This window comes from Gorilla gorilla, chromosome 11, assembly GCF_029281585.2.
Source record: "Gorilla gorilla gorilla isolate KB3781 chromosome 11, NHGRI_mGorGor1-v2.1_pri, whole genome shotgun sequence".
Classification (NCBI taxonomy): Eukaryota; Metazoa; Chordata; class Mammalia; order Primates; family Hominidae; genus Gorilla; species Gorilla gorilla.
In genome coordinates, this window is record NC_073235.2 from 54,107,709 (window position 1) to 54,134,140 (window position 26,432).

Below are 26,432 nucleotides of genomic sequence, written 5' to 3' on the forward strand. Positions count from 1 at the left end.
CACAAATACACATCTCCCCAGGGTCTGGTGATAATATACGCACATCGCTCTGCAGGTCGTAGGCTTTCTTGGCCTGGATCACATCGTTCTGATCTGGCAGACACGTCCACTGATGCAGATAATTGCGATAATCAATGTCACTAACTAGGACCTGGCATTTCTTGGCTTGAACAATTGACATCATGTCCAACGGTGTGTTGTGAATTCCTTTAGACTTCTCATAAGCTTTCTTATATTCTCTGTCACTCTGGATCTTGGCAGCATGTATAGCCCATACTGACTTGGGGTCATCTTGTAGGGTGCGGAAACCCATGTGGTGGCCCAGTTGCTTACGGTAACCTTCTTTGTATTTGTACTAAAGTAGTAAGAAATCAGATAAAAGAGACATATGAAAATAATTAAGAGGGGTTTTCTTTAAATGGTTTCAGAATGTTTTCTTAGCCTTGGTATAAAGTGGCTCAACATTGGCAGTCATTATATATTTCAGTTCACTTTAAAGAAATTAGATAATACGATTTTGGGTCATTTCAGAGAGGACATGAGTAAATCAGGAGGGAGATGGTATGGTGAACAAGAGTAATGAAAACAATAGCTAACATTTACTAAGTAATTACTCTATGCCGGACACTATTATGACTACTTCTAATGTGTTGGGTAGATCCACATGAAACTACTATGTTTTTCGGTCAAAAATCATTGACTGGTGGCAATTATGATCACAGTTCATCCTCACAATGTCTCTATGAGGTAGATACTATTATTAACATATATTCCAGATGGGGAAAACAAGGCACAGGTGATAATGTCCATCACCAAGTTTCCCTGACAAGTGCAACATTAGGTCAAATGATCTCCTAAGAGTACTGAAGGAACCTCAGGTAGGGAGAGGTCATATGTGTGTGGTTTTGGAAACAGATAAGAAAGATGCATGTTTCAAGGATGGAAAGCAAGGTTGTGGCTTGAATCAGAAGATAACAACAAAAGTTCTGTGGACAAGAGTTTCCATCTGATGAGTGTCTTAGGACTAGTGTAAGGTGGTTTCTGTTTCTTTCCTATGTTTGGACAACAGAGGCAAGTTTGAACAAAGAGAGAGAAAACTGGGAATAAAGCAGATAACATGGACCGGCTATGGTTATTAGAGGCAAAAATGAAGAATAAGAAGGAGGAAACAACTGGCTACATGATAAAAATCAGAGAAGAACTCAGAGAAAGGGAACAAGGTGGCTTAAAGAGTTGGAGCTGGGGGCAGGGTGCACCTGGTAGCATAATTATTTTATTTTTATTTTTATTTTTTTTGAGATGCAGTTTCAGTCTTGTTGCCCAGGCTGGAATGCAATGGCATGATCTCGGCTTACTGCATACCTCCACCTCCCGGGTTCAAGTGATTCTCCTGCCTCAGCCTCCTGAGTAGCTGGGATTACAGGCTCCTGCCACCATGCCCAGCTAATTTTTTGTTTGTTTGTATTTTTAGTAGAGACGAGGTTTCACCACGTTGGCCAGGCTGGTCTCCAACTCCTGACCTCAGGTGATCCACCCACCTCAGCCTCCCAAAGTGCTGGGATTACAGGGGTGAGCCACCATGCCCGACAGGTAGCATAATTATTTTGACCACTAGTAAGTTTTAAAATTAGAATTCAATGAAGTTCCAAAGATTACTAAGAGTATTCTACATAAGCCTCCAGTATAAAATCTTGCATATAAATGTGATTTCAGTCTTAACTCTTATATGAAACTGTCATCTGTGATTTATATTTGTGGAGAATGTCAGAAATATTTTAGGGATAAAATGACATTGTATTGTGTCCCGAATTTTCCCAGGAATTTAATACAGACTCTTCATGATGTTTTGTTTCTACTTTGTAACAGCATCCAAGTTAATTTACACATATACCTCATCCATACTAACTTTAATGTTTTCCATTCCATTTTAATATTTTCAAATACAGAAAGCTTCTAGCACAGGATGAGATGCAATTCTATGCACAGATTTTTTAAAAATACAAAATTCTTGAAAAATAGTCTCCCTGCTTGTTTTCTAGAAGAGAAAAACCACAAGAAAAGATAAGGAAGCGTACCTCACTGGCAATTTCTCTGGAGGCCTTGGCGTGCTTGATTTCAATGGCATCTGCCCTTATGTCATAGCCTTTCTGCTTAGCGTCATTCCAGTCTTTTTGGTAGAGTTTCTATAGAGGGAAAATAAAGGTTTGTTTACAAGAATGGAAAAATAAGCAAATTTACTCAAATTTGTCATAATATAAATCATAAGCAATAACGTAATGTAGTCACTATAAGAAAAAAGCATTCATTTCTGGGTTCTTTTGGTTGTTGGATATTTCCTTTGTGGTGTACAGGATACTTCTGGTTAAAATTTTAAAGCTAAACATCAAACTCTATTAATGTTTGAATATCTGCATCCATCACAATATGGTATGCATTTGAAAATATCCCACTACAAGTACATGGAACCTAAGGATCAATGGGGAAGCCAGAGAATCTTTATCAAGATATCAGGTAAGATCTGATAAGATTTTTCTCCCCCCCACAATTTTGCCCTTTGACTTTTCAGAAGTTTCTGCTAAAGAGTTGTGACATAGATATCATACATAGCCCGCCATCTGGATGTAAATAAAAATGGTCTTTTGTCTTTCTTATGGCCTTGAAATGTCAAATGAAAAAGTCCTGGATCAATAAAAAAAACCTAAGATGATAACAGAGACTGTTAAGAGTGAAGGAGGACACCAAAAGGATTCAGGTGTCCCATATCCTGCAGTCTAGGCACCCACCGATGTATCCAAGCACACATTTAAAAGAGAGAAACTCCATTCATATTGCATTGGGACTGGTAGCTAAAGAGAAAATGTCTAGCACCAAAAGCCACAAACATTGCAAGGTAGGTAATTTGTCACTATAACACTCTCCATGAGCAGACAGATATTGCCCATAAAGGCTTTTACACTTCATGTTCGTGCCACTTACATTGCTGATTTGCAAGGCATTGATGTGGGCCTGCAGCATCTCCGGAGTATCAGAAGGAATGGTGATGTTGCTTTTATCTTTATTCCAGGCTTCTTGATACAGTTTCTGTGGAGAGAAGGGAAATAGGGAATCAATATCTGAAACATTAAGCCTTAGCTAATGTTTGGCTAATAGTTAACTAATGTAAGCCTTAGCTAACTACTCAATCTGGAAAAATGTTTTTACATATGTTTATAAGGGTTAACTTTATGTGTCAGCGTGGCTGGGGCATGGTACCCAGATATTTAGTCAAACATTATTTTAGGTGTTTCTGTGAAAGTATTGTTAAAATGAAGTTAACATTTAAATCAGTAGATTCCAAGTAAAGGAGACTACCCTTCATGATGTGGGTGAGCCTTATCTAATTAGTTGAAGACCTTGATAGAAAAGACAAACCTCCCCAGTAAAAAGGAATTCTGCCAGCAGATGGCCTTTGGGTTTGAATTGCAACACATCCCTCAGTCTCTAGCCGGCTGGCCTACCCTGCAGACTTTGGACTTGCCAGCCTGCATGATCTCAGGAGCCAATTTCTTAAAGTCTCTCTCTTCTGTGTGTGTGTACAAACACACACACACAAACACACACTCACACACAGCCCCTATTGGTTCTGTTTCTCTAGAGAATCTGGACTAATACAATGTTATGTTATTATGTAGCATGACACTACATGTCTTAGTATTTAATATGAGGTCAACAAATATTTGTGTTCCTGAGTTGCCAGGGAGTGACATTTTCATTGCAGTGCTTCAAAGTGTGTATGTGTGGTAGAAGAAAGGCATGTTGGTGTTTGTCAGAGTTCTATTTTCAGTGTATCTGCACTAGTGAAGACATTTTTAGAGTTGCTCCTCTCACCAAAATTCTTTGAAGAAGTCCAGTCTACGGGCTCAGTTTGGGTGGTATCTTTGGAAAAGATAGTAGGATGGTTCTTACCTCACTTATTTGCAGAGAATTGGCTTTTGCCAAGACAACTTCTGGAGTGTCGACAATGCTGGTGAATGACAAAGCTTCTGGACGTGTCCTATAGAGTCTTTCATTCACGAGGTCTTGAGCAACCTTCACTCTGTTCATTTCCACTGAGCCTTCTGGCATCCAGCCGATGCCACGCAGCCACTCCAGGTCTGCCTTATACACACTCTATAAAGAAGATGTCAGACAAAAATACCATTTCTGACCAACATGGTGAAACCCCATCTCTACTAAAAATACAAAAATTAGCCGGGCATGGTGGCGCATGCCTGTAATCCCAGCTACTTGGGAGGCTGAGGCAGGAGAATCGCTTGAACCCAGGAGGCAGAGCTTGCAGTGAGCTGAGACTGTGCCATTGCACTCCAGCCTGGGCAACAAGAGCAAACCTCCGTCTCACAAAAAAATTAAAAAAAATTAAAAAATAAAAAAAAGGTAAATGTCAACATTTAATGAAAAAATAGGCAAAGATTGTATGAGAAGCAAGGTGCAGGCCTTCAGCACTGAAACTCTGGGTACGTGCAATGGCAAAGCAAAAATAAAACATGAAAGTACATCTTTGTGACACTGGAAATCCCTTTTGTGATCATAAGTTAAAGTCGTGAGTGCTAACATTTAAAAAAATTTTTTAAGGGATGGAGTGCAATTGGAGATTGCACTCCAGCCTGGGCAATGAGAGTGAAACTCCGTTTCAAAATAAAAGAAAAAAAAAGGAAAAAACATTTCAAGTGTTAGACATACAAATCCTTAGCTGAAAAATAAAGCACATGGAGTTGACGGGATAAGTGCAGGAGATTGTACTTCCAAAAAAGTAAGACCTGAGATCTCACATGATTCAGGGTTTTTAATATTGATCACAGAAGTCATTTGTAAAAACATAATTATTTATACTAGCCATGAATAATAATATATATAGTAATAAAGCTGAATTCCATAATATAATTATTTGATATTTCAAAAAATTTTATAGTTGAAAATTTTTAAAGGAAAATTTTGCTGAATTAGATTCCATTTTAATCCTGTGGCAATTGACCCAAGGAAATGCTGTTTAGTGTTTTGGATCTAGCATAATAGCAACAATTATTTTGAAAACATTCAGATGATTTATATTTGTCTGAAATATGTTTTCATTGGCAGAAGTTACTACTAAAGATGGATTTTATGTTAAACAATGTGAATGGTACCCCCAGCCCCATCCCCAGGTTTGTGCAGTGCACAGCCCAGGGGACTGTCCTCAGAGGCACTGACTGGGCAATGAACAAATCTACATCTTCCCCTTCCCCCTTTCCCAAAATTCATGTTACGTACATCACTCTGCAGGTCATAGGCCTTCTTTGCTTGGATAATGTCGTTTTGATCCGGCATGCATGTCCATTCATGCAGGTAGTTGCGATAATCAATGTCAGTGACCAAAGTCTGACATTTCTTGGCCAGCAAGATGCTTAACATGTCCACTGGGCTAGAGAACTTGGTTTTCCACTTTTGGAATTCCTTCTTGTACTCCCTTTCACTTTGAATTTTTCCTGCATGTATGGCACACATAATCTTGGGATCATCTTCAATGCTCTGGGCTCCAATGTGGTGGCCTTTCTGTTTCTCATAGGCTTCCTTGTATTTGTACTAAAATGCCAGAAATACAGGTGGAGACATCCAGTTTTAAAACCATGCTCATGTGCTGACAGTTACAGACAACATGAAATGGACAAGATTTTATATTACAAACATTTTGGCATCTCTGAACTATTATATTTAAAAGCAATGTTTTATACTGTTATAAAAATAATTGTAATGTAATCATATATCTTCATTGGTGAAAGCATTCCCTGCAGCAACTCTAACTATAATGCCAAAATGTATTTTTATTCTCTGTAACAACAAAGGGAATGGTCTTGAGAGGTAGGAAGTAGGACTGGAAGGTACCTGTGGAAATAACTATAGAGTGTGGTTCACCAGCCACCCTCTGGGTTGTTCAGCACAGTGGAGACCACAGAGAGCTAGATGGAAGGTACTCACGTCACTGGCGATGTCCCTGGAGGCCTTGGCACTTTTGATGGAAATAGCATCTGCTCTCAGATCATAGTCCTTCATCTTTGATTCATCCCATCCCTTGGTGTAAAGTTTCTAGGGAAGGGATAATAGATGACAGAAAATAAGAGTGTTTGAGGAAGGTAATAGGCCAATTCCAGAAAGGAAATTGTTATGGTGGAAAAAGCATTTTAATTAATCTTAGGTTTAATCAGGAAATCTCTTACTTGGCTGATATTGGCAGAATTACTCTTGGCCAGCAGGATATCTGGGGTGTCTGGCATCACGTGGATGGAGGTTTTGTCAGCATCCCAAGCTTCTGTGTATAAATGCTACAGGGCAGGGCGGCATGGGGCATGGGGAGAGGGAGGGAGTATAAGACCTTCTGTTAAAGCCAATAACATCATTACAGTTGTTAGCAAATTTAACTCACATTTAACTATAAAATAGCTCCTTCTAATGCTTTTGTGAGGTGAGGGAAGCAAAAGAGTCATGGGGAAAGTAAAACATAGCAATATTTAAATAGCTGTACAATGGTTTCATAATTAATATGAAGCAATATGATGGTTGCTATTAGTAATTCTTTTCATCCACTGAATCACAAGCTTATTCAGATATCCAAAGATGGATCTCAGTTATGGAACTATGAGACAATAGAAATCCCTAGACTTCAGAGTCAATCCCAAGTGCAAACCCAACTCTACTATTTCCAAGCTCTGTGATCTTGAGAAAGGTACATAACTCCTCACATTCCTCATTTCTGAGAGGGGGATAATCATTCTTTTTCATTATTTTTTGAAGATGATCCATAACATATATAAAATGCCCAAGTCATAGCAGATACTCAACGATTTTTTGGTGATTCCTATTGCTGTTATCATTGTGGTTGCTGTTGATGGATATGGTATAAAAGAGTTTCTAGAGTTGTATACCCCAGACTCTGGAGTTTGCTATCTGAAGCCACTTTCATATTTGTACTGAGCACTCAATTGTACTAGCCTAATGATTGGAAGGCTTCCAGGCAGGTGTGGGAGAATTCAAGTTCAAATCAGTCTAAAATATGCATATTAAGGGCTGACTCATTGGATAAAAATAGATTGATAAAATTTTGGATGAAACAAATGATCATCTATCTTGTGTAATAAAACTGAAAGCAGAGATTGCAGCTAGCTTTCAAAAGTGGATTTCCATAACCTAATGTGGAGGAGCAACCTGAGCAACCAATTTGAATGTGTACCAGCATTGCTATGAAACACTATGTGTATCCCAGCCCTCAGAATGAAGTATAAATGGCTTATATTCCTTACCAGATGGCTAAAGACACGTAAGTGGCCTGAATCTGCTCTGCCTAGGAGAATGTGTGAGGAAGGGTAATGCAATTGTGATGTCTCCAGGTCACTGCTCAGAAGGGTGAGTGCATCACTCCAGGGAAATCATTCCAGGCTCTGTTCCCACATGCACACAGAGAATTAGGGGGCAGGGTGTTGAGAAGAGCACACCTTGAATTCAAGCAGATGCTCTGTTAAAGGCCTGCATGAGAATCAGGCCTATGACACCTCCTTTCTCAGGGAACCCTTAGCGAATTTTATGAGCCAAATCTGTGGAAGGTATGATTCTGGCAACAGGAAACAGCCGGAGACTCACCTTGCTCATTGTCAGGGCATTATTCTTTGCTAGGACAATTTCCGGAGTGTCTGTAATGCATGTGAATTTGAGCTGGTCTGCAGGCTGGCGATACTTCCTGTCACTCAGGATTTCTCCAGCTCTCTTCACTTTCTCGACCTCTACAGAGCCAATGGGAACCCATCCTATGCCTCTCAGCCACTCAAGATCAGATTTGTAAATAGCCTGAAAATGAAATAATGTCAAATATTTATAGATGTCACCTAGATGGCCTGGTGCCTGATCCTGATTTAACATACACAGATAATGTGTTAGTCTGAATCTTATTTGTGTAAATTTCTGGGAAGACCCACAGGATTGCTTTACTTTGGTTTAGAATGGCTAGTTAAATGCCTGGCTCCTGAAGGTAGCCAATATTTACTGTTTTAAAGACTCGTAAAAATCTCTTTAATGCTATTCATTTTCAGTGATAAAAACCACCTTAAGGAAATTACTGCCTGCCTCCTGAAACAAAGTGTTTATTCTCTGATTTGATGGTCCCTACCTCCTCTTATGGAAACTGTACTGGGTTAGAATACAGTTGGCTCCTATGTTGTTAGGCAGTGGCCTTCATAGCTCTCCTTGGTATATAGAGAAGAAATGAGCATTACTGGTTGATCACATTGCATTAATGTGTTTTTTTGGGGATAAAAATGACATCTTTTTTCGTATGCTTCTATGTACATGCTTCCAAGTCAAAGAGTACATCTCTTTTTACTCATATTTATTTTATCCTCCATCCTCTTTCTTGTCTTAGAATTCAAGTAAACAAATACATTTTTTCTTTCTTTCATTTTCTTCTTTGAATATAAACAATTGGTTGAAGGAAAATTTTTCTTGTAAGGAAGGGTAACAATTCTTTTTGTTTTTATGGCTTTTGGGGAATCTCTCTTTTTTTAACTGTCATTGCTTTTATCATTCTTCCAAAAGTGCTTGATTTAACCAGAGCTTGATTAAAACAAGGAGCTATGATATCAATGAGGTAATATTTGAGTCTCCAAAGGACTCTATTGGCCAACAACAAAAGTGCCTAACGTATTTCTAGGGAACAATTGTTTTCAAGTTTCTTAGAAAATTTGTCTTCATATGTATAATTCATTTTTAAACTTCCATTCAAAAGTTATAATAGATACTTCCTATAAGTTAAATAGACACAAAATTATAATGCAATTGATTCATTTGGAAAATTAGCTTGTTTAGAACAGGAATTCTTAACCTGGCATCAGTGAACTTGGATAGAAAAAATATGCAACATCCTCATTTTCATTAACCTCTAACTGAAATATAGCATTTTATCCATTATAAGTATAAGCAATATATTACAGTAGTACTGACACTACACCTGACTTTGTCAGCTATAGAAATCTCAAATCTTTTTATGTCCTATTATAGTTTGATATAGTTTGGCTCTGCATCTTCATCCAGATCTCATGTTGAATTGTAATCCTCAATGTTGGAGGAGGGGCCTGGTGGGAGGTGATTGGACTTCCCCCTTGCTGTTCTCGTGATAGTGAGTGAATTCTCATGAGATCTGGGTGCTTAAAAGTGTGTAGCACTTCCCCCTTTGCTCTCTCTCTCCTACTCCACCATGTGAAGATGTGCCTGCTTCCCCTTCACCTTCCACCATGATTGTAAGTTTCCTGAGGCCTTCCCAGCCATGCTCTGGTACAGCCCATGGAAATGTAAGTCAATTAAACCTCTTTTCTTCATAAATTACCCAGTCTCAGGTAGTTCTTTATGGCACTGTGAGAACAGACTAGTACAGAGTTGTTGCTGATGTCTTAAAGTATTTATGCTCATCACTTCTTTGAAATTAGTTATTACAGTCACCACTAGAATTTTTTACTTAATGTGTTAATGAAAAGCACATTACAGGTTTGGTTTAATACTTTGATAATGATATTTCAATATGATTGGTTTCTTTTGAAACTAAATACATATTTTATTTTGTGCATTTCAGAACATTATCCTAAAGAGGTGTCTGTAGGTTTCACCAGACTGTGGAAAGATTCCATGGCACAAAAGAGTTAGAATGCTTTTCTAAACCGTTACTGAAGAATATTAGAGCCACTCACATCACTCTGCAGGTCATAGGCCTTCCGAGCCTGAATGACGTCATTCTGATCAGGCAGGCAGGTCCATTCATGCAGGGGATGCTTGTAGTCTATGTCGCTTACAAGGATCTGACACTTCTTGGCCAGCACCACCCCCAGCATGTCCACTGGGCTGCTGAACTTGGTCTTCCACTTCTCAAACTCCTTCTTGTACTCCCTGTCACTCTGGATCTTGGCTGCATGGATGGACCACATCATCTTCGGGTCATCCTTAATGTTCCGGGCCCCAATATGGTGGCCAAGCTGTTTGCGGTAGCCTTCCTTGTACTTGTACTAAAAAATAGAGATATGAGTATAATGACAAGAACATCTTATATAATCATGTTTCATACGTTCACATTCACATTGTTTTTTTTTCTTTTCCCCAACACTATCATGAAGGAGAAAAGTGAATATCATCAACCCTATTTTTAAAAGTCAAAACCTGAACCTAGCAGAGGTTTAGTGATTTGCACAGTCACACCACAAGCAGGTGGCAGCATGAGCCTAGAATGAAGAGCTTCTCATTCCTAATATTTTTCCTCCTTATTATACCACACTGCTTGGTTTACATTTGATTCCTTAACAAGTAGAGGTAAATATATTGTACAATCTGATGGAGCATAAAAATCTGATGGAAAATAACATAGTTATTTTCCCAAAACTGTTTGACATTAAGAATATTTTAGAATAGTTCCCTTATTAGAACTTATGATAGACTTCTCAGTCAAGGATATGTGTTACATTTAGATAGAGTTTATGTGTCACCAGGAAATGGCTCTCTTATCAGCCTGTCAACATCACTGAACTTTCACTATGAGTCAGTTTATCTACCTTTAAGATTCAAGAATAACGCATTATGGTCCATTCTACCATGAGATGATTATGGTGTGGGCTTCTCCAGCTTAACAGCAAGAAAAGTTTTGATAATAGGGTGTGTGTCCTTAACCTTGGCAAAATAAACTTCTAAATTGATTGAGAGCTGTTTCAGATACTTTTTAGTTTACAGAAGAAATGAAGCATATGTCTAAGGCATGAGGCCCTTCCAGAAGAGGGAAAGTCTGGATTTGAGTCCTAAGGAGGCTTGTTACAGAATGAGGACGCTGGCCACCCTTAGGAGGTGTTTTGCATGTGAAGAAAAGGAGTAGAGAAGAGGCAAGCGGGTGCTGAGAAAAAGCTCTGCTTACTTTGCCACTTGTTCTTGTGTCCGGTGAGAGACATCTCACCAATTAGGAGTTACAAAGGACAAAACAAATCTGTAAGACATATCCATCTAGTTTTCTTTTAATGCAAGAATAAATAGAAGTAGTAAGGAAGAGTTTACATGTATATTGGCTGTTTCTCACATATTATTTAAAGGGAATAAATTAATCCCTTTAATTTCACCAACATCTAGGTCAACTGCTGCTCAATTATTTATTTATTTTTTTTGAAGACGGAGTGTTCAATTTCTGAGGCTCAAAAATATGAACCCATTTTTGGTGTCCGTAAAACACTTTTTAAAAAATAGTATGTCTCTAGTTTTCATTGATTGATGGGTATAATGGGTCTAGAATTTTGTGCTTTTCTTTTTTTCCATTTAGAATTTTGTATAGGGGAAAATCACTAAAGGGAATTGAGACTTATAGGGGTAACTAAATTTCTGGCAAGAAAAACTCTAAAAGCTTCTATTTGTCAACATCTTTGAATAAGAAATGGCTTTTCCAAAACATCCACTTACATCACTAGCAATATCTCTTGAAGCCTTGGCTGCTTGGATTGGAATGGCATCCAGACGCAAGTCATAGCCTTCCTTCTTGGACTCTTCCAAAGCAAGTTTATAGAGTTTCTGTAGAAAAGAAAATCATTATTCATTTACTCCTTCCATAAAAAGTGAAGCTGTTTATTATTAGTTTTTCTTTGTCCTCATTTAAACTACAGAAATAATTCACAAAGTCAAGCATTAGGGTGAGTTTATAGATAGCTTTGCCTCATGGGTGCTTAGGATTTTTAAGGCACATGTTCCAAACATTGGGATTTTATTGACTTGTAAATTTCAACAAAAAATGTGGGGAAAAAAATCAACATTTGGTTGGCAAAATTTTATTTGCCAAACAAGCAGATGTAAAAAAAAAAATTATTTATTGGCCGGGCGTGGTGGCTCACGCCTGTAATCCCAGCACTTTGGGAGGCTGAGATGGGTGGATCAACTGAGGTCATGAGTTTGAGAAGAGACCAGCCTGGCCAACATGGTGAAATCCCGTCTCCACTAAAAATACAATAATTAACTGGGCATGGTAACATGCACCTGCAATCCCAGTTACTCGGGAGGCTGAGGCAGGAGAATTGCTTGAACCCAGTAGGCGGAGGTTGCAGTGAGCCAAAATTGTGCCACTGCACTCCAGCCTGGGTGACAGAGTGAAACTATGTCTCAAACATAACAAAACTAAACAAAACAGTATTTATTATTGTCATCATAATATAAAAGACACAGCATCTTAACACAAAAGAAGGATAAAAAATAAGGACAATATTTTAAAATATACTCTATTCTGTTTTATGAAAAACTCAATGCATTGTGCTTATTTTTTCTTATTTTGCTGTGGACTATTATCTCGGACAGTGATTCATCTATGGACCTGGGATTTCAGGATCATTGCCCTTTTGAAAATGTTGGTTCTGGCAGAAATGCCTGGAAAAATGTTAACATCAAATGATTATCAGAGCATACTGGAGCAGCAAAATAATATGCGGCTTACTAACTCATCAGATTCCAACCCAGTCCTTGCCTACTTGCTAGCTGCTGAATAAAATAATGACTTGATACCCACAGTGACCTGTAGGGGAAGGTTTTAAAAGTATAATTCCTATGGGAATATTTATTCATAATCATTCAATTCCTGATAACCTGTTAATAAAATGGTAGCCTACTTTGTGGACCCACCACAAAGCTCAAAATTGAATCAAGTGAGAACTATCTCTTCTACTGAAAATGGTAGTTTGTAGTTATGTGTAGTAAATTAGTCAAAACCTTTTCCTAAGAAAACAGCTACAGTGGTTCATTTTTGCCTTTCTGTTCATTACAAGATCAACAGTTTACTTACATCACTGTAGTTTATTCGGTTGAGTTTGGCTAACATGATTTCTGGTGTATCAGGCATGACATGAATAGTTTTCTTGTCATTGTCCCAGGCTTCAGTATATAAGCGCTACAAAAAAAAAAAAAAAAAGACAGAGAGAGAAAAATTATTTTGGTGTTCACAGATATTATTTTTTTGATTATGTGCCAGTCATCTCTCTTGTATACAAGGTAGAAATAAAATTATTAAAGCTGCATAAATTCCTTACCTTTGTTTCTTATTAAAATTCTTTCAATAATCTGTTAAAGGACTTATCGGTTATGAAAAGTATAATTGGATTGAAGTATTTAAAATAATTTATAGGAAAGAGTTATAGCACACAGTATTTTTTTTTTTTTTTTGACAACCTACTAATCCAATCAGAAGCACACAGTACTTTAGGCTGGGCATGGTGGCTTACACCTGTAATCCCAGCACTTTGGGAGGCCGAGATGGGTGGATCACCTGAGGTCAGGAGTTTGAGACCAGCCTTCAACATGGTGAAACCCTGTCTCTACTGAAAATACAAAAATTAGCTGGGTGTGGTGGCAGGCTCCTGTAATCCCAGCTACTTGGGAGGCTGAGGCAAGAGAATTGCTTGAACCCAGGAGGTGGAGGTTGCAGTGAGCCAAGATCGTGCCATTGCACTCCAGCCTGGGCGACGAGAACGAAACTTAGTCTCAAAAAACAAAACAAACAAACAAAAGCACACAGTACTTTTAACAAGGGTTTAATATTTTGAAGTATCACTAAGTAACTATGGTATTATAGTGGAAAAATCATTTAAGAAGGTATCATAATGCTTATTATTATCTTTAAAACACAATAATAGGCCGGGCGCGGTGGCTCACGCCTGTAATCCCAGCACTTTGGGAGGCCGAGGCGGGCGGATCACGAGGTCAGGAGATCGAGACCATCCTGGCTAACACGGTGAAACCCCGTCTCTACTAAAAATACAAAAAATTAGCCGGGCGTGGTAGTGGGCGCCTGTAGTCCCAGCTACTCGGGAGGCTGAGGCAGGAGAATGGCGTGAACCCGGGAGGTGGAGCTTGCAGTGAGCCGAGATCGCCCCACTGCACTCCAGCCTGGGCGACAAAGCAAGACTCCGTCTCAAAAAAAAAAAAAAAAAAAAAAACAATAATATATCAGAATTTTTAAATTGTTCTGTGGCAACTTTCGGTATCTAACAGTGAGGATTGAAGACTCACCTTATTCATGTTTAAAGCATTGTTTTTTGCCAGCACCTGCTCCGGAGTGTCCGTTATACTGGTAAATTTCAGCGTTTCTGGACGCTGACGGTAGATAGTATCACTAAGTAATTCTCCAGCTCTCTTGGCCCTAACAACTTCCAAAGAATCAATCGGAACCCAGCCAATGCCTTTCATCCATTCAAGGTCTGACTTATACAAATTCTGCAGATCAACAAATAAGAAACAGATTTATTAATTAGTGTTTCAGATTCATAGTTACAAAATGGGTTATCCTAGAGAAACACAAAAATACCGATGAATAGTTAAGGTTCCTACCATAGTCATTCACTCACTCATGCACATTATTGAATCCTAAGCGTATTTTTTTTTCTGAGCATTTTTTTGATACAGAGGAGTACAGCAAGAATGATAAAAGATCTTCTTTTAAAGTAAAAGACATGGTCCTGCCTATGACAGTATTACAAGATTTTTACACAGAAGCATGCTTTTTTAGCCTTGGAAAATGTAGTCTAATAGCTCCAAATAAAACCACACACTGAGACTGATGGTGTGTGAGTACTGCAGTCAAAAAATTCTCACTTTTATTTCCATCTTCAAAAATCACAAAACTTCAAGTGTATAAAGGAAATGTGATGTTACAGAGATATGTTTAGTATTTCCTTATTTATTCATTTTATTTTACTCTCAATAGGACATGCTGAATGTTGATAAGTATTAGATGACTGGTTTCGAAAAACACAAGAATGATAGAATTTTCCCATCAGTAAGTATGAAACGTAAATTAAAGTAATTTAGCATAATATGCTTTCCCTCTATCTCCCTACTGCCCTCTGCCAACAAACACACACATTTTTTTACTTCCTTAGCCAAAAGTTTGCAGTGATATATTTTTAAGGGCTAAGTTTCATCTGATTCAAACAAAGGAAGCCTGAATCCCTAGGAAGATTTATACCTGTTTAGAATTGATAATATTTACTTTATTTCCTCTCCTACAGAGAACTTTTGGAGAAGAAAACAAATTGTAGTACCTCCAATGGGAAACTCCTTTCAGACATTTAATTGTAAATTGTTTGAAATATACAAACAAATTGCAGTTCATCGGCACTAGTCAGAATCACAGACACGTTTCAGATCCGCTTTTAACACGCAGAGCTAACATCAAGGAAACTTACGTCACTCTGGAGGTCATAGGCTTTCCGTGCATGAATGATGTCATTCTGGTCGGGCAGGCAGATCCATTCATGCAGAGGATGTTTGTAGTCCACATCACTGACCAAGGTCTGACACTTCTTGGCCAAAACGATACCAAGCATGTCCACTGGGCTGCTGTACCTTGTCTTGTATTTCTCAAAATCTTTCTTGTACTCACGGTCACTCTGCACTTTGGCAATGTGGAGGGACCACATTATCTTGGGGTCATCGTGTACTGCTCGGGCGCCAATGTGGTGACCCAACTGTTTACGATATGCTTCTTTGTATTTGTACTGAAAGAGAGAATCCGGTAAATAAGAAGGAAGCACAAAGGGCTATTCCCTGTTGTTCTTTCTGTGGTGGTGCTTTCTATGAAATCTTTAAGGCAACAGAGGAGTTTCACTGGTCATGCTGCTGTAACGCCACATATTGGACTGTTGTGCTCATTGGCACATGTCCACAGAATAACCCCACAATGGTTCGTTTATATATGCTAGAGAATCATATGTTGGCAAAAAATGATAAAAAGTGAATACTGAAATGAAGAGTCCAATTACAGTAATAAACCATGACGGTGTCTCAGAAATCCATCATGTGAGTGAGCCTATTTAAGAACACACCTGGGGCGTATGTTTACATGGATCATTAAAATTTTCTAGCATAGTCTGAGAAATAATTTCCTCTTCACAATTGATTTGGGAGGAATCGTTTTAAAATGGACAATTTCTGTTATTTAATAGGTAGAGAGTTTAAGTTTTACAAGATGAAAATTCTGGAAATCTGTTGTACAATAATATGAATATACTGAACCCCACCAAACAGTATACTTGAAAATGGTTAAGATGGTAAATTTTATAATATATATATGTGTGTGTGTATATATATATATGTGTGTGTGTATATATATATATGTGTGTGTGTATATATATATATGTGTGTGTGTATATATATATATGTGTGTGTGTATATATATATATATATATATTTAACCAGAATTTAAACATTTAAAAACCTATAAAAATGAACAATTTTACTACTCTTGGATTAATTTTTAAGATGTCCAGGGATCTGATGTTTTCATTTTTAGGGTAAAGAAATATTGGTTCTGTGCACCACATAGAAAGAAGACTTTGTCTTTCCGTGTTCATTTTCAAGTGATGGGGCAAACTCAGTTAAGCCTGCTTCTTTTCTGGCATCTTTGCCTTGAGTGTGTTCCAAGGAAGTTTCTGAGGTTTTGTGAGTAGCTCAGCATACACAAATCTAGCTTTAATCGAGGCACTCACTCCTATTGAGCAAAGACCAAAAATAAGGAGTCAAGTGAGCCACATTCCAGTCTAGGCTATGCCTCTGTGATGCTTGTGATCTTGGGCAAGTTATCTGTATCTCAAGCCTCAATGTATTTGCCTATGCACTGAAGGGAGTTAAGGTGGATGATGACCAAAGAGACATCCAGCTGTATTCTGTGTGGCTGGCATGATGGTAAGAAATGTTAGGACTTGATCAGCTCTTACATCACTGGCAATATCCCGAGAGGCCTTGGCAGCCACAATGGGAATGGCATCACTTCTCAAGTCATAGCCTTCTTTCTTGGCTTCTTCCATGGCCTGACGATAGAGGCTCTGAGGAAAGAAGGAGTAGCTTTTAAATATAGAATTCACATTCATTCGAAAAGTATATTTTCTGCCAAAGGAAGACCACTTTTGGATGCAAAACTACATGAGTATGTTCAGCCTTAAATCAGAAAAAGAACTCTTTCTTTTACTTTCTGTTTATCCTTGGATATTTATTTAAATGAAAATTTCACATTCAGCAAGTTTTAACATCACAACCTCTCTTTGCACAAATCTTATATATGTTATACATTAAATGAATACCTCTTAATGTGTTTAGATTGTTCACCCTTTGCCCTTTTCATGAAACAATCAAGAAATGTTGATTTATTTAACTCCAAATTTGAATTGGTAACATTTTTACTAGCAGAGAACAGTATCATATAATAACATATAATAATACTACCACTAGGAAGTGTGTCCATAATCAAATTTAGTGCTGAACTAAAGATGTGTCATTCTTTCTGAATCTCTCTGTTAATGTTGATTTGCTCCCTATTATTTCATCAACCGCTGCAAGTTGTTCGCGGACATGAGGGTAGCAGGTACCAAAGATTTAGGAGTCAAAACTGCAAAACTGATAAAATTCTATTTATTAACTTCTTCTGTGAATTGAGAAAGCACCACCACTGTTCAATTTCTGTGGCAGGACAGACACGCACAGAAGACAAAACACAAATGTTCCATGGAAGTGTCATTTGAGAACCACGCATTAAACAAATCATATATACCAATGGCTTTTAGCCCTTTTTGCGAACCAGTGATAAAAATTTTGACTGATTCTGTATCCTCTTAACGAGAAATTTTAAGTAATTGCCAACATCGGTATTCAATAAATCAAAACAAGATAAATATACAGTTTGATAATAAATTTTTAAACATAAAAAGTAAAAATTTATTGGATCTCTTAATGAGACTTGTAGGAGCTCATGGTGGTTTGATTCAAGGTTTTGATGGGCAATAATGACTTAAGTTGTCTGGTAGAGTTTTGTGGGGTCTTTTTTATTGTTGTTTTTTGTTTTTTGAGACAGTCTCACTCTGTCGCCCAGGCTGGAGTGCAGTGGCACAATCTCGGCTCACTGCCTCCCAGGTTCAAGCGATTCTCGTGCCTCAGCCACCCGAGTAGCTGGGATTACAGGTGTGTGCCACCATGCCCAGCTAATTTTTGTATTTTTTAGTAGAGATGGGTGTTGCTGATCTCAAACTCTTGAACTCAGGTGATCCCTCCTGCCTCAGCCTCCCAAATTGCTGGGATTTCAGGCATGAGCCACTGCACCCAGCCATGTTTGGTAAAGTTTCGTTTTAATACTTTCAGACATGCATCATAGTAACTACTAGGATGAATATGACTATTTCTTTTTCTTTATTTAAAAAATGAAATCTTTATATTATCACACTTAGTCAAATATTTTAACGTATGTTTTAATATTTTAAAATGTATACTTTCCACCTTTTGCAGAACTTCAAACTTACAGAAAAGTTGCAAGAATGCTACAATGAATACCAACTATCCAATTTATTAACATTTTTGCCATATTTGCTTTCTCTAGCTCTCTCTTTATGTGTTTGTGTATTTCTTCATTTTACTTATTATTATTATTTTCAATTGTTGAACTGATTAAGAGAAAATTGTACACATCATGGCCTTTATCCTTGAATACTTTACCATGTATCTCCTAAGAATAAAGATATTTTTATATAATGACAGTATATGTATCAGACTCAGGAAATTTAATATTGATACAGTACTATTGTCTAGTATTATTCTCTTTTACTATCAAATATACAGTGAATATTCAAATTTCATCAAATGTCCCAATAATTTCCTTTATAGCAATGTTGCTTTTCTACCCAGAATTCAGTTCAAGAGAATGAGTAGCATTTAGTTCTCTAGTTTGTTTCTTCACCTTTAAACCATGCCTTTTTTGTTTTAACATGAGAGAAGAGTGATTATGAAAGAAGTGGGATGCCACTCAAGCTGCAGGGGCATTCTTGGGCAGATAATTTAGAAGAGTGTATGTATGGAAGTTGAAGCTATGTTAACTGATTTACTTAAAACGATCCATGCCAGTTTACCCCTTGGAGAGCCTTTGTGTAACCTCAAGGATGGTAGGTAGCTGAGGTTTGAAAGCAGCTCATCTATATCCAAATACAGCCTTTAGATCAATCTATGATTGAACAATTTAATCTTTAATTTCACTTTCCCCCTTTCCTCTTTTAAGAGGTTTATTGAGTTAGATAAAGCAGACACAGTACCGGTAGATAGTTCTAGAAAAGAATTTAGAAACAATGTATGGCTTTAAGGGAAAAACTACAAAGATTTACAGTTCTATAAAGCTTTATCATCCCTCTACTTTATACTGTTCAGTGTACTTTTCATTGCTGAGGCTGTGTAAAGACAAAATCTTAAACGTAAGGAAAAACCCTAAAAAGTGTGATACAAACAATTAAACTTCATTTTTATGCCCCATTCTCAAATTAGATTGAATTAAGGATACTGGACTAGTATCTGGATTTTAAATATGCTACAGATGCATTTAATATTTTTTAATATTTTTAATGACTTAAGACTCTTACAGGGTCACTATTATGTTTATAAAGTGGATTATTAAGATGTGTCAGTTTATAGTCTTTTCAAGATGAGATTTTATAAGAAAAAGCTAAAGTAAAAATAAGAATCAATTTAATATCTTTGAGATAAATTCCAGAGGGAATCTGTTTTTCTTCAAAATTTCTAGGAATGTTTCTTTTGAAACTGGAAGGTCAAATACTTTATTTATTATGTTTTTTCTTTAAGAATAAGTGTTCATATTTTAAAAATGGTGTAAGTGGGAAAAAATGTGCTTCAATCATCTCATGGCTTCAGGGCAAAAAAATAGACTTCTTTAATTCTTTCAACATTTAAAAAAGATGCAGTGCTTCAAAGGAGAGAACACTTTTAGCTATCATCAGGGATGTATTTTAAAGCTTGTTACTTAAGAAAACTAAAATAAGTAAATGAGAATTTAAGAGGAAAAAAACAGATGTGTTTGTTTTGTTTTACATTTATGGAATGAAGGAACCACGGGCAATGGGTTGAGAAGAAATTCTAGTGGGCCATTCTGAAATGTGATCTTAGATTCCTCAGAGAATCAACATCATTATGCAATTTCATTTTTATTTATTTGTATGTATTCATGGGGGATGAGTGCAATTTTGCTACATTAATATATTGCACTGTGGTGAAGTCAAAGCCTTCAATGCATGATCATGCAATTTTAAAGAAAGTAAATCCAGCTGAAAATTTTAGAATTAAAAAATAGCCCAATATCCTTGCAGCAGTCTGAAAAAAAAATCTACCTCAATTCCCCTAATGTAAACAAATGAGAAAGGCTTAAGAGCTTCATTATAATCTGGAATAGAAACTAACTTCATCTGCCTTGGGTAAAATAAACCTCCTGGGAGAAGATAATCCAACTGAGAAGCTCTGTGGCCAAGAGAAAATGGCCCATTCAAAAGTGACTGAAGCCAAGGCCAATCAAATATCTATAATCAGGCTTGTCCTTTGGTCTGTTTTATAATGCTGGAGAAAGTGAAATCATACCCTCTCCATTTTTTAAGGCTACATTATTATAGGCAAAAGTAATTATTATGGGTAAAATAATAAATTTGGTCATCTTAAAAATTAGTACTTAAATTTTTCAGTGCTCTCAAACTGAAGACAACTCTGCCTTCCTTTTTTTCTAAAAAAAAATGAAGACACATAAACATGTTTAAAAAATTGGTATCCTTCTTGAATCAACCATATAAATTTTTGACTTTGGCAAGAACAATTGAGCAAGACGCTATTTATGCAGCAGTATTTCTGGACTGCAAAGATATGCAATGACAAGTTTAGCAAGGCTGAAGGTAGTTCATAAAAGAATGTATTTTATTGTTCTCAGGCAATTTGAAATGGGTGAATTTAAGAATTCTCATTTCAGTTCTTGTAAATAAAGCTCAAGTTATTTTGAGCACATTAAATACATCTAATTTTCATGGTGACTTGAGTGTAAAGGAGAGACATTAAAGTTTATGAAACAAATACTTTGCACCAGGCTTCACACTGGGCATGTTAAATATTTTACCTCATTTAGTCATTCTTTAAAAATTCTTTAAAGTAAGCATTTTAATCCTATTTTACAGATGAGGTAATTGAAGAAAATAAACTTGCCGCACAAATTTTGAAGCAAGTACTAATTTGATGAATAGCAAGAATTATTTTTAATGAAAATTATGTTTTAGTCATTAATAGTTGACTTGAGATATTTTTTCCCTCCTGAAATGAAGATATTTTTGTGTCTGTCTATCTATCTGTCTGTCTAATCTATCTGCCTATTTTTTAATACAACGATATGTATATTCAAGGTAGGGTAAATGGCATAAAAAGCCAACTAAGCTAACTGGCTTACATGAGGACTAATTTCATAATTCTCACATTCCTACATCAGCAACAATCAATGTGGCCAGACCAAAGAAATAAAACAAATGATCTTACCTCACTATAATTTATTTTATTTTGTCTTGCCAACATGATTTCAGGTGTATCAGGCATAATATGGACTTGGGTCTTGTCTTTGTCCCAGGCTTCTGTGTATAAGCGCTGTGAAGGATAAAAAGGTTAATGAATTAGAAAAACAGTTTGTTGTAAACAGGAGTTTTCAATTAAGACACCATGACAAAGTTGAGAGCCAGCTTTCTTGCTGTCTGTTCCATGTATGTTAATATTCTTTTCAACCTCTTTGATTTTACAAGACATTTATTGTAACAAAATATAAATGTATACTAAGATATGAAAAGAAAAAATATATATATATATAATCAAACACACACACATATACACACCCACCTGTGTGTGTTTGGTAACCAGGTCACTCCCACCCCAATTAAATAAAAAGCAAGTATTTCCCAAGCATATATTCACATCCATATCTGTACTATGACTATATTAACAAATCCTTCCCATGATTTTATTTGTTTGATGCTGTTTGTTATTAGTTTATTAGCTGCAAATGTACCTGTATGTGCTATCTCTAGATTTCTTTTTGATAAATGTTATGAAGATTTGCATCTTTCTTTTTTTTTTTTTTTATGAGACAGAGTTTCACTCTCTTGCCCAGGCTGGAATGTAGTGGTACAGTCACAGCTCACTGCAGCCTCAACCTCTCCAGGCTCAGATGATCCTCCCACCTCAGCCTCCCAAGTACCTAAGACTAGAGGTGCGTGTCACCACACCCGGCTAACTTTTGTATTTTTTGTAGAGACAGGGTTTCAACATGCTGCCCAGGCTAATCTCAAACTGCTGAGCTCAAGTGATCTGCCCACCTCAGCCTCCCAAAAGTGTTGAGATTACAGGTGTGAGACACCATGCCCGGCTTGCATCTTTCTTGTTTGCTCTGCACTTACCTAAATATGTACTCAGCAAGAAAGAAACCATACCAAATCATATATAACTAACTCTTACAGACTTCAAACAATTTGAACCCAAAATAGCTGTCCCATTCTTTTTTTTTTTTTTTTTTTTGAAATGGAATCTCACTCTGTCGCCCAGGCTGGAGTGCAGTGGTGCCATCTCAGCTCACTACAAGCTCCGCCTCCCAGGTTCACACCATTCTCCTGCCTCAGCCTCTGGAGTAGCTGGGACTACAGGCGTCTGCCACCATGCCCGGCTAATTTTTTGTATTTTTAGTAGAGACAGGGTTTCACCGTGGTCTCGATCTCCTGACCTCATGATCCGCCTGCCTTGGCCTCCCAAAGAGCTGTCCCATTCTTAACTCTGGCTATTTCACAAGAGATGTCGAAGCAGAAATGCTCCCATATATTGTTATCTAACAGAATAGAGAATTCAACTGAATCACTATACATTGGATAGCAATTTAATTGGATTTAAAAAAGAGACTAACTTAATTAACAATAGGTATCTTAAATGACATATAGCCCTGTCTTATTTTCCTACAAATTGGGGGCTCACCTTGTTCATATTGAGAGCATTGTTCTTGGCCAGCACCTGCTCTAGAGAGTCAGTCACACTGGTAAATTTCAGCTTGTCCGGAGGCTGGCGGTAGATGTTATCACTCAGTATTTCAGCAGCTCTCTTGCACTTGACCACATCCATAGACCCAATGGGGACCCAGCCAATGCCTCTCAGCCACTGGAGATCAGATTTGTAAATGTTCTGGAGAGATTAAACACAAAAGCGAGTATTACTGAAGTTGTTTTAACATGATTTCAAAAATAAAAAAATAACACTAGAAAGCTTGGATAGTCAAATTTCATGTATATGTTCTTCAATATATGAAGGCCAAATTGAATATAGTCTCAGGTATTACTTTCTTTCTCTCCAAAAAAAGTAAGGGGAAGAGTTGCCTAAAAAATGAGCAGAGAGAAGAAATGTCATCTCTTCTGAAGGTTCTACCTAATGCTAGACCACTGTCTCAGTATTTCTATGAATTACTATTATGAGCACAGTTACCATGGATCTTAATTACTCACATCGCTCTGGAGGTCATAGGCCTGCCGAGCATGGATGACATCATTCTGGTCGGGCAGGCACGTCCACTCGTGCAGGTAGTTCTTGTAGTCCACGTCACTGACTAAGGTCTGGCACTTCTTGGCCAACACCACCCCCAGCATGTCCACTGGGCTGCTGAACTTGGTCTTCCACTTCTCAAAGTCCTTCTTATACTCCCTGTCACTCTGGATCTTGGCCACATGCATGGACCACATCATCTTGGGGTCATCTTCAATGTTCCGGGCTCCAATGTGGTGGCCGAGCTGCTTGCGGTAACCATCTTTGTATTTGTACTGAAATAAAGGTGGTCATTTCAAAAATAAAAATGAATAGAAAGGCTTAGAAGCCTCATTAATTTAAAACTTTATTATTTTAAAATTGCTAATTCTTGCAGAGTAATGAAAGAATCTGCATATCAGTTTATCTCCTCATCCTAAATTCTTATTAGACTCTACAGCACTAATCTAATGGGCAGTAGTCTAATGCAAAGTCTCATAAATAGTCTAACAGCAACAGTCTAATGGGAATAGTCCAGTGGGAAGACAGGCCAAACTACATGGTCCTATGGCTTGTAGACGTTAAGTTTCTGAAAATAAAGGAAGCAACACTTTCCGGAAAATCATTCGGTACTGTGTACTGCCATTTCTTCATCTTGGGCCCATGAAATCACTAACCCAGAAATTTTACATATGATTTTGAGACTGCTATTCCTGAGTCCACAGATACCATTTTATCCCTCCATCCAACACACCCACACTCCTTCCCAAATCCAGCTCTGCTGGGGCACTTGACTCCCTGAAGTGGTCTAGATTATATTCCCATACTACAAGCCCTGCTCTGTTGGAAATCAAATTTGACTGAGGTTTGTTTGGGATTCCTCAAGTGAAAAACGGAATATGTATCTACAAAAAAGCATTTTGTTGTTGGTGGTGGTAAGGGCAAACTGGATATTTTCTCCCTATTTCAGACAACACACCACACCAATCCTAACAAATATTTACAGAAGTCCGAATTTTCAGCTGGGCATAGTGGTTTATGCCTGTAATCCCAGCACTTTGGGAGGCCGAGGGAGGCGGATCGCCTGAGGTCAGGAGTTTGAGACCAGCCTAGCCAACATAGTGCAACCCTGTCTCTACTAAAAATACAAAAAATACTAAATACTAAAAAAAAAATAGCCAAGTATGGTGGCTGGTGCCTGTAATCCCAGTTACTTGGGAGGCTGAGGCAGGAGAATCACTTGAACCCGGGAGGCGGAGGTTGCAGAGAGCCAAGATCACACCATTGCACTCCAGCCTGGGCAACAAGAGTGAGACTCTGAGACTCTGTCTCAAACAAACAAACAAACAAACAAACAAACAAAAACAAGGGAAAAGAAGAAGAAGTCTGAATTTTCCACCAAAGAACCCACCTCTTTCAGAGATGGCAGGAGGAGAAATTAGGTTCACCATTTTCTTGTTTTCCTCATCTCTGTCTTTCTGTTTTCATTTTAAAAGAACTCAAAAGGAAGCATTTAAGATAATTTTCCAAAAAAAAATGAGTTGGCAAAAACACAGAGCAGATTCGGGGAAAGGTGGATTTTCCTAGGCTTGGTTCTATCAGCTCTTCTTCTGATATTGAACCAATACATGTAACTAAGTTATTTTTTAACACCTCTTCTGCCATTTTCTATTTTCTGTGAGGCTCCATCCTCAAAATATGGAGATGAATTTCTCATAATTGTAGATATGAAAAATTATAGAATCACATCCAAATTTATAAATATGAGTTTTTTCAAATGAAAAACTTTGAATTTGAATTTGATTTAGAAAAACAAGCCAATAAATGTGCTTAAACTGGCCCCCAAATGTTATAATAGTAATAATCCTGCCTCCCCACTTCATCCATCCATGTAAATATCTAGGGTGCTGCTACTCACATCACTGATAATGTCCCTGGAGGCCTTGGCAGCCACGATGGGGATGGCATCACTTCGCAAGTCGTAGCCTTTCTTTTTTGCTTCTTCATTGGCAAGTTTGTATAGAGTCTATGAAAAGAAAGGCAAAGAGTTAAAGCAAAAGTTTTGACATCAACAATTCAGAGATTATTAAGTGACTTATATCCTAAAATTTAAAAAAGGATAGGAACTGGAGACAATTCAAGTTTCTGGCAATAGTGGAAAGCAAATAAATTATATTCTACCAAAAATACTATATAGCGTTAGAAATAAATGGGATATATCAATGAATATTAATATATAGTGATATATTAACCTATTATATATCATTATAGATTAATATGCTATACATAGATCAATATGATATACATATCAGCATAGATTAATACAATCTAGTAATACAGATTGATGAGCAAAGCAGCAATCCAAACATACCACTAAGTGAAAAAAAATGGTAGAACAATGTTTAATATCGATCTATATGTATAAAAATATATTTTTATTCATTTTTATTACCTACAATTTGTAGGACAATCATATTTTATAATGTTTAAAAGACAAATAAGAAAAATTAAAATACAACAAAATATAGTTAACAACCATAATCACAACTTTCTAAATTTTGGTTGTATCATATTAATAAACCACGTGTCTATAAAATTGCATTTTACTTTTAAAAAAGTCAGTAATCAATGTTGTTGATAGAGAACACTTCTTCCTTATGCCTAAGGTTTTATTTCTATAGACAAAGCTCAGTTATTTTAACTGTGGCCTTTTCTGCCCCTTTACTCTCTCTGCCCTGGAAAGGTGCAGGGATTTACTGATGTATCTAATTGGTAGGGATGGAATTAGTGGGCTTGCATATTTTGGCAGAAATAATGGGCCAGTATTTTATCTGACAATCCTCTGAAGTGTCTAAAATACTACTCAGTCCCACTGACTCACACTGGAAATCACCACAAACAGAAAAGACATTGTGACTTCAGTTTGCCAGTGGAATCCCATAAAATGTAATATTTAACCCAGAGATGAAAGGTTGGATGGGTGGAGTGTTAAATGAAAGAGCCACATGCACCATGACAGCTGAGGCCCAAGAATCTCC

General features: G+C 37.3%; 1 protein-coding gene across 1 annotated transcript in view; it reads right to left on the reverse strand.

The window, feature by feature from the left end:
• Positions 1-26,432, reverse strand: part of NEB (nebulin) — a 236,003-nt gene that overhangs the window by 118,996 nt on the left and 90,575 nt on the right. Inside the window, exons 64-81 of the mRNA XM_031008470.3 lie at positions 25,313-25,420; positions 23,379-23,690; positions 22,858-23,061; positions 21,385-21,489; positions 16,770-16,877; positions 15,240-15,551; positions 14,065-14,268; positions 12,842-12,946; positions 11,479-11,586; positions 9,741-10,052; positions 7,648-7,851; positions 6,231-6,335; positions 5,992-6,099; positions 5,287-5,598; positions 3,946-4,149; positions 2,977-3,081; positions 2,076-2,183; positions 44-355 (exon numbers count right to left, since the gene is read on the reverse strand). Coding sequence (XP_030864330.3) covers positions 44-355; positions 2,076-2,183; positions 2,977-3,081; positions 3,946-4,149; positions 5,287-5,598; positions 5,992-6,099; positions 6,231-6,335; positions 7,648-7,851; positions 9,741-10,052; positions 11,479-11,586; positions 12,842-12,946; positions 14,065-14,268; positions 15,240-15,551; positions 16,770-16,877; positions 21,385-21,489; positions 22,858-23,061; positions 23,379-23,690; positions 25,313-25,420 — 3,336 coding nt within the window. The remainder of the gene's footprint in view (positions 1-43; positions 356-2,075; positions 2,184-2,976; positions 3,082-3,945; positions 4,150-5,286; positions 5,599-5,991; positions 6,100-6,230; positions 6,336-7,647; positions 7,852-9,740; positions 10,053-11,478; positions 11,587-12,841; positions 12,947-14,064; positions 14,269-15,239; positions 15,552-16,769; positions 16,878-21,384; positions 21,490-22,857; positions 23,062-23,378; positions 23,691-25,312; positions 25,421-26,432) is intronic.